At 38.7% G+C, this 14,686-nt stretch overlaps 1 protein-coding gene across 18 annotated transcripts in view; it reads right to left on the minus strand.

The window, feature by feature from the left end:
* Positions 1 to 14,686, minus strand: part of UIMC1 (ubiquitin interaction motif containing 1) — a 105,773-nt gene that overhangs the window by 9,900 nt on the left and 81,187 nt on the right. For all 18 annotated transcript variants that reach the window (XR_015732603.1, XR_015732602.1, XM_034442522.3 and 15 more), the window contains one exon: positions 8,835 to 8,994. Coding sequence is in view for 16 of the 18 variants with exons in the window: in XM_034442522.3 (XP_034298413.1) it covers positions 8,835 to 8,994 (160 nt within the window). In the remaining 2 variants the exon portion in view is untranslated. The remainder of the gene's footprint in view (positions 1 to 8,834; positions 8,995 to 14,686) is intronic.

Below are 14,686 nucleotides of genomic sequence, written 5' to 3' on the forward strand. Positions count from 1 at the left end.
TGGGCTGCTCACTTGCAAGGAAAAACTTGGTGGTGGACATTCACAAATGCATAAAAGGCTGACTCCTTAAAAGGAGACAACAACTCACTTCTGCAAACCTGGCTTGGATCTGGGTACGAGTAGTTTCTATACTTGACTGTTAATCCCCAAGTCACTTGACACTCCCAAAGGCTTTTTAACAAGCTAGTCTGCAGCAAAAGCAAAGCATTCTCTAAGCCGGTGCATAGTTGTTAATATTCCTATAACAGTCTCTTGTGCACAGCTCAGGTGTTAATCAGTGCTATTTTTTTTCCAGCAGAATAGAACACATCTGACACAATATGGCTGCTAGAAACCTCTGGGACCACTATATAAGAAATGCCAGGAAAGACCTACGTTTGTACTGCCAACACAAGCAGCAGAGAGATGGCATCACCAGCAGCCTTCGCCTTTTGTAGTTGAGTTGACCTGCTCCATACCAAAACGCCAAAGTCAACAAAGCCAATGTGAAATTATGCCAGCAAGCTCAATTTAAAACAAGATTCCAAAGAAAAAACAGCTACAAGATAAATCTCCACTTACAGCAAGAGAGAAAATGTGCTTCTCAACCCTTGGTACAGAGTGAGCACAGCATCTTCTCTCTCGACATGCTGGGCTAAGTCAAACATGTTCGCAATGTTCACTGTAGTCACATTAAAAGTTGATCAGTTTCAGTTTTCTTCTCGTCAGTACAAAACGTGCCACAGCTCTCTCGATTCCTCCAAATATAAAATAACCTTCCTTCCGTGCATTTCAAACTGACTTTTTCCACCCATGCTGAGATGGCCTGGAAGCTAATGGCAGCACTTCATAATTAAAATACTCCTGGAGGACCCATAAGGGTCCCCTGCAGGTGTTTTGAATAATTTGGTACATTCCTGGCAATTTGTCCTTTAATTTGTTTTTATGCATACATTTTGAGCTCTTCTCATTCTCCAAAATTTTAGAACAAGCTTTTCCAAACTATTTCCTGGTCTACAGGAAGAAAGGGTGGATTTTCTAGTATGACTTCAAACACAATCTTCCTTACTATTTAAAGATACTGTACAGATAGTGCCTTGAAATCACCTTACTATTTCAAGTAACATAAATGTACATGTTCAAAGCAAAATTTATCTCAGAATGTATCTAATATACTTTGTTTTGAGAGGATAGAAATAGGAACAACATCCAATAAACAAAGGGACTCGGTTACAGTTTAATCTCAGAACCACTGAACAAAAACTTTTGGCGCTCCTGGAACACAGAGAAACTGCCAGAGGAAAAGAGCTGATGTTGTTCCAATCTTCAAAAAGGGAAAAAAGGGGATCCAGGAAACTGTAGACCAATCAGTTTGACATCAATACCTGGGGAAATTCTGGAATTGGATTTGTGAGCACCTAGAAATGAGCAAGGCAATTACTAGAAGCCAGCATGGGATTGTTAAAACAGATCGTGCCAGACAATTTGCCTTCTTTGACAAAATGACTAAAAGTAGACCACAGCCTATTCTTGAGAAGACAGAACAATGTGGAACAGACATTACCACCACTAGATGGATTTCCAATTGGATGACCAACCAAACTCGGCATCTCATCCTCGATAGAAGTCCATCAACATGGAGGGAAGCATGCAGTGAGGTACCTCAAGATCTTGTCCTGGGTTTAATGCTCTTCAACATCATAAGTGATCTAGATGAGGGCATAGAAGGGGAACTCACCAAATTTGCAGATAACACCAAGCTGTGGAGAACTGCTAACGCTTTAGAAGATAGACTTAAGATTCAGAAAGAGCTTGACGTACTTGCACAGAGGGCCCTAGCCAACAAAATGCAATTCAATGTTGAGAAAAGTAAGGTCTTACACTTAGGCAAGAAAAACCAAATGCACAGTATAGAGTAGGTGATACCTGGTCCAATCATTGTGAGAGGGATCTAGATTCCTAGTGGACCACCACTTAAGTATGAATCACATTGTGCTGCAGTTGCCAAAAAAGGCAATACTGTCGTAGGCTGCATCAACAGAGGGATACTTCCAAGATCACATGAAGCGATAGTGCTACTTTATACTTATACTAAGTGAGACCCCACTTAGAATACTATGTCCCGTTCTAATCACCACAATACAGGAAAGAGGCTGAGATCCTACAGATACTACACAGAAGACCAACAAAGATGATAAAGAGTCTGGAGGTTAAACCATATGATGAACAATTTAGGGAACTAGATATGCTAGTCTAATGAAGAGGACTAGGGGTTAAATGATAGCTGTCTTCCAGTACTTGAGGGGCTATCACAAAGAAGAGGGAGTTGATTTATAATTCAAAGCACCTGAGGGCAGTAATGGGAGGAAGCTCATTAAACAGAGATCCAACCTGGACCTAAGGAGAAATCTCCTGACAGTGAGAACAATTAATAAGTGGAATGGCTTGCCTCCAGAAGTTGTGGGTGTTCCATCACTGGAAGTTTTCAAGGAAAGTTTGGACAACCATTTGTCCAGAATGATGTAGGTCGTCTGATCTAGTAGAAAGTAGAAAGTCCCCTATACTAGCCTGACATATAGCAAAGAAGCAGCCTACAAATCTTGGAGTATTTTTTTTCAATGTACTAGTAGCCTTTTCAAGTAGCTCTTTTCAATTTTGCATCATATTCCATATATTATCAGAAAAGAAAAGAGCAGATATTTAAATTTTTATAAATACTGTGGAAAATATCCCTAAATGAGACAAATGACTCTAAGCTGGTTTCCTTTTGCAGCAGGCTTCCCACTGTGTTGATTCAAGACCTCTCCCACAATCCTTACATCCCCCAGTGTTAAATACATGCATATTTTTTAATCAGCCGTGCTATTTTTTAAAATACTTATTAATGGTATTATTTCTTGCTATGTTGGCCTTAAAATGCTGTATCAGTATCACTTCTCTTGGTGTTGAAGCTTTTTTTAAAACAGCATCAGCAGAAGGAGAGCTAAAGGTAGGAAAGACTGATACCTTGTACTTGAGGTGTGGCTACAAGAAGGGTAAGAATGGCATCCTGCCTCAATCCTAGATGCATTCTGCAACATTATGACACTATTTCTATTTCTCTATTTCTCTTCAACAAAATGGAAATTGACTAACTGTGGAAGGGAAGACAATTAACTGTTAATTTTGATGATCTTCTCAGTTAACATCTTGGAAACACCTAGAGACCAGTGGTGGGTTGCTCCCGATTCGCACCAGTTTTCAAGAACTGGTAGTAAAAAATTTTAATAGTTCGGAGAACCAGTAATAAGATTGGGTGGCTACGCCCCCGAACCGGTTCCCGGGCTGGTCGCCGTTCGCTTACCCCGCCCACTCCCAATCTATTGCTGCCTCCTGAGTCTCAGCTGATGGCTAGAGGGAAAAAAACTGTTTAAATTCTTGCCGCGGGGCTTCAAAGGGCCGCCCTACAGCTGATCAGTGTTAAAAGAAAACAAATGAGTAGACCGGTGCCTGCAAAAATAGAAAAAACAATCCCTTTCAGCTTCAACATAGGTTAATTAGCACAAGTTGATTAGATCAGCCTCCCAACTCTCAGCTGATTTGCTCAGAGCTGCAAAGAGTGCTAGAGTAGATTTTTTTTTCCCTAGCTATGCTGAAAAAACGAAACTGAAAGTAAAGCAGGGTCTTTGCTGCAACATGACAAAATGAGGCAGAGAGAGATTTCTTTTTCCTTTTCCTCACCAAAAAAAGTAGGTGCAAAACTGCAAACAATGGGAAATTTAGGGCAAAAGAGGAGAGTTCAAGATTTTAAAACACAAAAGAAAAAAAGCTCTATTTAACTAGGGAATTGTAATAATTGAGATAGTATTAATTGTATATTGTGTTGAAAGCAGAGATGGTTAAGTTGTGGTTTGGAGGAATATATGGGGGAAATTATTTGGTTTATTATTGGTAAATATAATTAATTGATTTGTAAGAAACTGGGTTGCATGGAAATAATTGGAATATTCATGTTCATATTGATTAATATACAAAAAAGATAGTTATATAACTAATTGACTTACATTAAAATGTTGAATTTGTATTAAACAACTGTAATATTACATAATTAACCAATGTGAGGATGGATATAAAAATAGATGACAATGGAAAGGGGTATAATATAGAATAGAAGGGAAAAATTGAATTTGATTAAGATTAGTGATGAGGATGAAGGGTAATATTGGTTTTTTAAAAAAATAGATGAGAAATAGATGACTAAACACTGTTTAAATTTATGAACCGGCCAAATACTCTGTTCAAAGAAAATGCATTGTATGTTTGTATGTGTGTTTCTAATTATTGCTATTTATTCATATTTGTTCTCTTTTATTCTTTAAAGTTTAACAATTCATTCTTTATCTTAATATCTTTATATTTTGGGGGGGTTGGCTTTCTTCTCTTTCATCTTTTTTATTGTACAGCAATCTTTCTCCTCAAACCTACCACCTCTCTCTTTTCTTTCCTTCTTACTTTCTCTTCCCCCCTCTTCTTCTCCTCCCTACTTCCTCTTCCTTTCTCCTCCTCCTCCTCTTCCTCCCTCTCTTACCCTCCCTCCTACTCTAATTTCCCTTCCCTTCCTTCATCCCTCTCTATTGCTGTATCCTTTTATGTATATGGACTACTCAGAGGGCTGAAAAAGTTATTTTTGACTGGTCCTCGCACTTTTGACCAGTCCTCGAACTTACGACTGTCCTCACATTTTATGTTTTTGCCCTATCTTGTCACCATGGTGAAGAGAAGCAGTCGTGAAATGAGTGACACAGTTGTTAAGAATGCTGCATGGGCATAAATGTGAGGATGGTCATAAGTGCGAAGACCGATCAAAAGTGCGAGGACCTGTCAGAAATGACTTTTTTCAGCCCTCTGAGTAGTCCCTATACACATACCCATGGCTACCCGGTCACATGACCAGCTAACCACACCCACCCAGTCACATGACCTCTAAGCCATGCCCACAAAATAAACCACGCCCACAGAACCGGTAGTAAAAACTTTTAGAACCCACCACTGCTAGAGACCATTATGTAATTAGCAGGTACAGTATCTAGAAAATAAATCCAAATCCCAATCTGAGTTAGAATGGTAACCTGCCAAGAAAGGACCTCCCGCACTTGAATGTCAATCAAAGCAGGTATGCAGGAGGCTCTGACGGCCTTCTGTTGCGTGAAGCTCCCTTTCTTCCTATTAGAATCAACACTTAATTATCTTGTTGACTCTGAGAATTTTCACTAGAGCTAGTTTCTTCTCTTGACCCCCACCTGAAGTTGGCTATTCCAAATCATGGAATGGAAAAGGACCAGTCAGTCCAATATATTGCTCACTACAGGAATCCAAACTAAAGCATCCCTAATAGCTAGCTGCCCATCCTCTGCCTAAACATATTCAAAGAATTGAAGCCGTTACCTCACTAGGTAATTGGTTTCACTGTCAAAACTGTTCTTACTCTTATGCACTTTTTCCTGAACTGCAACCAGAATCTGCCTTCCTGAAACTTCAATGTATTATTCTGTGTTCCACTCCATGAAGTGACAGAAAATAGATCTTGGCCTTCTTCTGTATGCAGTTCTTTCAGTTACTAGCTATCATATCTCCCCCTACAACTTTTCTTCCAAATGCTAAATTTTATACTACTACCTGGTGTGTCAGCAATGGCTGAGAGGAATCCAACTGGAATCATTCAAGCGACTCCATCTGAGCCACAGTTTTGTCCGTATTATAATTATGTTATCCAATGACACATCCTCGCAGACCAACATCCCTCCAGTCTTGACAAGTTACAGCAGTGGTGAGGAAGTTATTCTGCACACTTCCTGAAAAGATTTCAGGTAGGTTTTGCCGAAGAAGTAAAAGACCAGCTTAGCTAAAAGCTGCAAGTGAGTGTGTATTTTCAACCATAGTAATTGCCTGAACACAAAAAGCCATGTAACCATATCTCGGATGAAATGGTCTTCTGTATCAGCCAAGCTGATGCAGCTTCTTTAAATTACAAACTCAAATAACAGCCAGGGAATTTACAGGAGGCAGTTACAGAACAATAGATGGACATGTCACAGACGTTCTTTTGTAATGAAAAACACTGAAAAGATGGTAGAGTTTATAGTACCAGAGACCTCCACAGGAAAACCAATTAAGAACTCCCCAAATTGAATCATTAACTCCCAAGTCAACACTCCGGAAGGACAGTAGCCTTCTTGGAACAGACCAAGGAGAAGGATGGTTCAAAGTTTTGATTTTCTTTCACTGTGCTGTTGCCCTGATTACAGAGCAGCCAAATATAAACACATTCAGAAGCAACCGGTCAAGTACAGGGGATGCGAAATAGAGAATTTTCAAAATAACATCAGGCAAATGTGACTCACCAAGCTTCAGGTAGTTATACCAACTTTTAGAAGACTGCTTTAACAGAAAAATATCAAAAGGTCTTAACAAACTTTGCAGATGCAAGTCTGTTCTAATTCAAATCATTGACCCAGAGACCATGAGAAGCACTAAATTCCCGAAAATTCAATTATGATTTTGATTTGCCATAGTGCAGTGTCAGTAAGGTAGACGTCATGTGATGGAGTTAAGGGGGTTATGGAAAAAGTAGGAAAAAGCTACAGTAGTTTTAGGGAAGGTATAGAAAGTTATATTTGAGAGCCATTTTAGCCATACATCCAAGCAAGGTAAAATATTAAGTGGAGGAAAGATGTTTGTGAGTTTATATACAAAGTAAAGGATAGCATTGACTGTATTCTCTGTTTTTTATATTTTGCATTTATAAGGCAAAAAATAAATATAAGGCATTATATTTTGCCTTACTTCTACCATTTTCAAAACATTAAACTACAAAAAATACCTCATGACTGGATAATTACATTCTCTTCTTCATATTTCTTCCTATTAGTATCACAGCACACTGTTTTTAGAAACTACCTTATTTATAAATGCAAATAACTAACCACCCAATGGAAACAATTAAAGCAAAAGGAAAGACTTTCTCCGTATTGAAAGTGGAATCTCTGACCATAATTCAGGTTGCATTACAGTCCTAATGATATGCTGCACAAGCCACTACATGTACAGCAGTGAGTGCATGTTATGGCTAATTATACATAGAAATATACACGTGAATAAATAAAATAATTGAAATGATTGTACACTTCGTGTACAATACTATGGTACAAACAGGGAGACAACACGGGGCATATTGGGGAGCATATAACACAGAGACACTTCTTAAAAATACACAAGTCCTTGTTAAAATTTAGGGGGGGAAATGACATTCATTACAGAAATATTAGTCATTGCAGCATAAAAAGATTTAGGCAACTATTGACAACAAATGATTAGAGACAAAGAAACCACTATATTTGAATTGCTCAAATTCATAACATTTGATTTTTATAATTTCTAATTCAATATAGAAAGATTTCTGAAGGGCTAAATCAACTTGTTCATATTTGAAAGTAGTAATTTTAGAACTGTAATAATGCTTACCTATAATGTATTGCAGCTTGACATGACATGGTTAGTGGCATGACAAGGTTAATTAAATGAACTGTGCCATTATATTAATCATATCCATTAAAATGCAAATTGGTAACATCCTCTCCCTATCTTATGATATATTTACAATATTGTCTTTGCTAGAAATCAGGTGTCTTATCTCTCCCTTACTAAAGGGGAGGCCAGACTCTGCATTAGTGATTCTTGTCCATTTGGTTTCCTTTACTGTCTATAATCAATCCATCTGTGGAGAAAACTGAATTGATACTATAGTAATCAAATCACAAAAATATCAAGGGGACATTTGGAATTCTATAGTTTGAATTCCAAGTCCAACACTGCTGTTCCCTGGGGACTGGGTAGACAGGGAAGGGGAATCACCTGACCAATGGGAGAGTAGAAATACTGATGCTCCAAATCAGCATTCATTCATTCATTCATCCCATCTTTTTGTTCTCATTCCTGTTGCTTATACAGATATGGAAAAAGCAATAATGGTGGGAGGCGGGGAGAGGAATAGATCTCTCTGTTATTTCTAATAAATAATGGGAGGAAATAGCACCTTCAGCGTTTTGGCTCTGGGATATGAGCATTCCTACTAATTGGAAGTCACCTATTCTGCAGCTCCAGAGGGAACACATCAAAGCTATCTTTGCAGTGTTTCTCTGAAACAGGAATTAAGTTTAGTTAATTGCTAATCAACTCATCTTCTCAATCCCATGTAAGCCTCACAACATTGTTGGGACATAGGGAGGTAATATCCATTTAAACTTGGTATTCTCCCCATACATGGAAAGAGCCTAAGGCACCACTCCTGCTGCTAAATGAGATGTCTAAATACAATGAATATTTTTTTCTGAGTATTATACATATAGGACTAGGCAGGATAAATATTTAGGATACTTGTCATAGCAGGCAGACATTCACTTATTAAAAATCAATGCCTAGTAAGAATTGTTTGCAAAGTTAACTCTTTTAATTCAGCAGCATATGCAGCAATGTTAGCCACTGCTAGGGACAGGATTTCTCACTGGTAAATAACTTAGTAGTCCTGGAAAGAGAAGCATGTTATGGATGAGAACAGGGACTAGCCAAGATCAAAGAGCTTGGAGTTCACTTCATAACATGAAAATGACCGGATGCATTAACAAATAATGGAGGCTAAATTATGGATTAAGGTGCTAGGTTTAGGAACTACATACAGTTCTGAGCACTGGATAAACTATACAGAATTGTATGGAAGTTGTCCCCCAAAGGAGGTTCCTAACTAATGCCATAATTGCAAACAGATGCAGGGGGGTCGGCCAGAACTGAAACACAATTGCAAACCAGAGAAAGCAGCAAACCTGGACCATCTTCAACTGCGTCCTCTCCAGTGCCGTTACAATTCATAGCATGTAGCTCAATTTCTGAAGCTGGGAATCTGAGTTCACACAGCGGACATGACAAGAGGTTATCAGCTTGAGGGCTGTGCCCAGGTGCATGCTCTCTTGCATCTTCATCAGCCTGTGAAAGAGGATAACAAATCAGCTCAGCTTGTGTTGCAAAGTTTGTTGTCCGTGCTCAGCCTTGATCGTCTGTCATTTCTGATCCTCCCTTGGCTTGATCTTCCCAGTCCCAGGACCTTTTTTTGCTACTCAACAGGTCAGACAACCTGGCACTCATGAGTGAGCTCTATGCTGTTGATAATCAATGCTCCCTTCAAAGACAGTAAATGTGCTCTCAAATCACCACGAGGCTCCCCTTAAGAGCCATATGTCCTCTTTAAAGCAAGGATCCCCTGTGCCACCAGGGTGCCATTCTCTTGGGAAAATGTAAAACATCCTTACATTGAGAAAATGAGAGCATTGGCAACCAAAATAAAAGTGACTGACAGATTTTTTTCATGCACCCAATCCAGAGTTTGCCTGTCCCTAGGTGGCCATATTTCCATCAGTGTGCTCTTCTACCAAGATAAAATACATTTTGAGGCTTCTGTATGAATATTGCCTCTTTACTGACTCTATCTGGTTTCAAATCCACATATAGAATAATTGAAAAGGGCTCAGCATTTTTCCCTTTGGGAGCAGGATGAACGGTAGTTTAGTTCTTGGGAAAATAGTACCTTCACTGGAACCTGGTTGAAATTCAGATCTGCAGTGAATAAGTGGCTCATTTCATTTTCTGATGGTGGGAATTCAAGTAACAAAGAGGCAAGCCACAATTCTGAATTCTAAGTTAACATTTACCCGATTAAGTACTCAGGCTGTGCAGTATTTCAGATTCAGTTTCTCAAAGGTGCTTCCAAGTGCACCAGAGTATGAACACAGCACCTATATCCACTTTTTAAAACAGGTCCCCAACCCCCTGGGCCACAGCTCAGTACCAGGCTGTGGCCCATTCGGAACTGGGCTGCAGAAGCGGCAGGAGCGTGCCCGCAGCTCCATTTATGAAAGCAGCAGGTGCACATGCCTGCCATTTGCAAAAATTGCTTGCATAAATTGAGAAGCCTGCGTGTTTGCCCACCACTCGTGCAGAACCATCCTGTCTCCCGCCCCTGCCACTGGCCCTCAAACCTGGAAAGGTTGGGGAACATAGTCTTAGAAGCAGCTATGTCTTTTCCCAGGATGACATGGCTGCCCTCTGAAATTGCCTTACAGTCCCAGGATGGGGTGGTTGCTTTAGAGCCGTGATGGTGAACCTATGGTACGTGTGCCAGATGTGGCACGCACCACCCTGATGGCATGCAAGCCGTCGGCCCAGTTTAGCTCTGCTGTGCATGCATGCACACCCCCCACTAGCCAGCTGGTCTTTGAGTCTCTGCCACACATGCACGTACGGATGCGCAGGGCTCAGGACTATGCGTGGGGGAGGCAGGGCGCATGCACGAGTGCATATGCAGGGGCTGTGCGCGCATTGCAGGGGGAGAGTTCGGGTGCACATGCACACTTTGGGCACTCAGTCCGGAAAAGGTTAGCCATCACTGCTTTAGGGAATTTAAACTCAACTTCAAATTGCCACATAGTCCTATTAAACATACTTTTTAAAGCTTCCTTACATTTCAGAGCCTCTTGCTGCTCTTTTATCCAATCAAACTTCTCTTTAAAATTGTATTAGCTATTCTAAACAAAATTAATTTTTGATCCGTATGTAGCTAAATATTTCTAAAATAGAGAATGGTAAGAACTAAGAACAATAAGCAAAGGAAAATGAATCAGACAGGATCTGACCTGAGTAAGTTCTTCTTTTTCTTAACAAAGAACCATTATTCAGCACTTGTGAGCTTCTTTTGGGCATATACTAAATACTGTTAAACCTGATAAGCTTAATATAAATGATCCTGTTACTTTTACATGAATAGAAAAAAGTTTGCTTTAGTTTCCAGGCTGGGGCAGCATTGAATATCTAGTTCTTTTACATCTATCTATCGTCCCAGTCTGTCTGTCTACATCCATCCATCCATCTATCAAATTTATATGCCACCAATCTCATTGTACAAGCATTTATTTATTAATTCATTCTTGCCTGAGCTGGTTCTCATTTTCATAGGAAGATTATTAGCAGATTCTAAACAATCTACAGATGCAAGCTGACCCACTTTCTCAAAAAAAGACACACATCCCTTATATTGAATGAGTGCAAGAAAGACAGTCTCAATTGGCCTATATCTATACTACCATCCTCAAAGTAAAGTACTTGGCAAAATTCTTGACTTCTTACTTTAATCTTTTTTCATAAAAAAATATGCTAATCTGAGATCCAAGAGATCATTTCTAGTTACAATTTATTTTAACCTCATGCTGAATAAGACACAATGACTAGTCATACAATGTATAAAGCATGGTAAACAAATCACAATGGTTAAATTCACAGTCCAAGCTAAACTAAACCAAACTATTATGGCTTAGAAAATATACTGTGGTTTAAATTTCTAAAAGGCACTCAACCACATCAGACAGTAAATTGTTTGATGCGACTGTTCTAGATGGAGATAGTCAATATGGATTCCTTTCTTAGATTCCTTCTCCCAGTCCTCAAAATATTTTTAAATAGTTATAAATAATTAAATTATATTAAAATTTAAAATAGAAAGACAATTCTGTGGCTTAGTTCCCAGCTCCAGAAGAAAAGAAATAAGATTCTTCTTGTGAGCAAGCTCAAATCCTGCTTAGTAAATTGAACAGGCTAATCAGCATACTCAGAGATCTCCAACTTCAGTGACACAGAATAACTAGCGAATGACCTGGATAATTTTCATATACTGAGATTTACAAAAGAGGCTTGTTGAAGTTTTGAAGAATTTTGTGAGAAGGGGCAAAGAAAAAAATGAAAGGAAATCAAGTTCTAGGACATTATTTGGACGGACTAAAGATCAAGATCGTTAAAAGTAAAAGGAAGGAATATAAAGCCGGTTTATTGGATCAAGGTTAAAATAGGTATGTTATCTCTGGTAACTCTTAATAGACTTTTGCTGATCAAGGCTGAATAATGGATCTTTAAGGATTTGTTTGTAAATAAGAGATAAGATACGGGAAGAAGAACATTCATTGTATTTTAAGAGAAAATGAAAAATTACTAAAATTGTTTATACCTGTGGTATAGGAGGAAGTAATTTGTATATGTCTTCTTTTTCTTTACTATACTCTTATTTTTTTTCTTTCTTTTCTATTTTTATTTTTTTCTTTCTGCACTTTCTATTTTTATTTTTCTCTTTATTTTAGTTTGTATTGGTTTTTATCTTTCTAATTGTAAGCTTTAATAAAATTACTATATAAAAAAGAGAATGTGTATTTTCTGACATTCCCGTGAGAGTTTGCTCTTTCTATCAGTTTAATTGCTCAGAATAGCTATCTGTAATTATCTAGCTGCACCTAAAGGGATGGGAGTGGAGAAAACAGGCTGCCTACTAGAACCAGAGAAATTATATCTAGATTTCTTCTTCACTCCCAGGTGTTATAACTGTCTCTCTTGTAGTTAGAAAAATTTCCCCTCCAGAAAGGGGAGGCAGCATCCAGCCATTTGGCTCTTTCAATACTGTGCCCATTTAATCTATTTCAAAAGGAAACTGTGATGCAAGAGAAATCCTTATTTTATTTTAAAAAGTATTCTTTCATGGACACATCCATATATTTTTCTTGGCAGCAATAAAGAGGAGTTTGCCACTTCCAGCTTGGTGTTCCATAGAACACCATTCAGGTATGAACCAGGCCTGGCTGTACTTAGCTTCTGAGCCCAGATAAGATCGGGCATATTCCAGACACATTAATTCAGTTTCTATGACTGTGACAAATCACAGCACATGACAATGGAAACAAAAATTCCAGATGTCATAATAATCAGTCATTCTTACCTACCAACTTTATACTTATCTCATTTGTTCCCACCCTTCTTCCAAAAATGTCTGGACTTATGTCCACTGTCAAGAGTTACAAGCAGAACTTTGGATTAAAAACTATCTTGGAGTTTGATTTGCACATGAGAACCATATTCTTTTAACAAATCATATTTAATTCTATTGCAGGGATAGAAAATGAAACTTTAGCGTTCTTTCTTGGTTTTTGTGGACTGTTCATTACATATCATTAAGCCTACCCATTTTGAGTCTCCTACAGAGTCTCAGAGTCACCATCTTAAGCCTATGCCTTACAATACTCAAGTTTTCAACAGGCAAAATGACTCTACTACTATCTTATTCTCCTAATTTTAATCTACTTAAAGATTCCTACACATTTCAAACAAAGATTTGCCCGAACCATTAAAGGGTCTGTTTAAATTTTAAACTAGCTAGATGGAACATATTCTATATGAACTAAGATAATGTCATTTTTATTAGGATAAAACTAAGAAACTCTCTCTTATTCAGATACAGGGCAAGAGAAATGGAGAGGAACTGTCATCTATGTCCTTAGAATGGCTCAGTTCCAAGGAAACCATCAGGAAAAGCATTTTGATTGATTGCTTTGGCACGCTTCATGTTTTGTTTTATGAGTAGTCTCTTTTAAATAGGCCTGTTGCTTAGCAGTTTCATTACAAAATTTACATTGTAAAGTAAGAGACCAATTCTAGGTAAGGAATTTCACTGACTGATTGAACACTGCTTACATGTACGGGGATTTGTATGATTGGCCTTTAAACAAAAATCTCAGCTGTCTCACCCTGCTGGCATGTGATCAGAATTAAATTGCAGACAAACCCTCACAAAATCCTTTTCTAAAGAAATCTAAGGCAGATAATTAAATTGAGGTGAGAGTTCTATGGTTGTTAAGCTACATGGCAGCTATTAGTATACCACCACATCTTCCGAGTATTTCACATCTTAACATTGCAACATCTCATTTTCCTTTGGTGTGTCAGGAAGATATGCTAGGCACAGAATGAGATATGCCAAAGAAGGGGAGTTCTGATCAAGTCAGTGCTACCCTAATAAGATGACACGTAGACAGATGTGAAGAACTGTCTACTTCTGCCCCATTTCCACTTTACACAGCCTTGCGGAGCAAATGCCAGGTGTCCAAACAAACTGCTTACACTCCCACAGTAAATAAGTCATTGTAAATGTAAATGCAGCATTGTGCGGCAATGCTTGTCAGTCCCTTCCCCCTGAATGGCTTTCGATAAGTCCTGGGAGAACGGCAGAGAGATGCTTTAACGCCATGATTGGCAGCCCACCCAGCCAAGAGGAAAGCAAGAGTATCCCCTGCAGTTTGCAGCTGAAACCTCCTCTGTGGGCCAGCAAATGAGGCAATAGAGGTATGGATACAGAATCAAGCTCGTTGATGTTGAATGGTTTGTCTCATTAATTGCTCAGCCACAGAACACAAGATACGATTATGCTCCATCTAACTCTATTTAACCTGAGGATAAAATCATGCTGTAGCATTTGGGTCCCTCTGATCAGCATCACAAGGCAAGGTGTTAAGATGGGCTACTTTCTTACTCTGAGCGATTGTCCTTCTGGCGACCTGCTGCCTGTCTGCATAGTTATTTATTTTAAATGTTTATATATACTCCTTATCATGGAAGGCATCTTCATATATTGCATCGTGTTTGAAAAATGCGTTTTAAGTCCAGGAATATATAACACAGCATACAATAATGAAATACATAAAATAACATTGCAACAGCTATGAGTAGTTCAGCTGCACCTTCATAACCTTTCAAATGTCAGGAGGAATAAAAAAAGACTTTCAGCCTGAGCCCAAGTTGTAGCAAAGCCTTA

The sequence above is a fragment of the Pantherophis guttatus genome, chromosome 2, assembly GCF_059756535.1.
Source record: "Pantherophis guttatus breed Tessera chromosome 2, ASM5975653v1, whole genome shotgun sequence".
Taxonomy (NCBI): Eukaryota; Metazoa; Chordata; class Lepidosauria; order Squamata; family Colubridae; genus Pantherophis; species Pantherophis guttatus.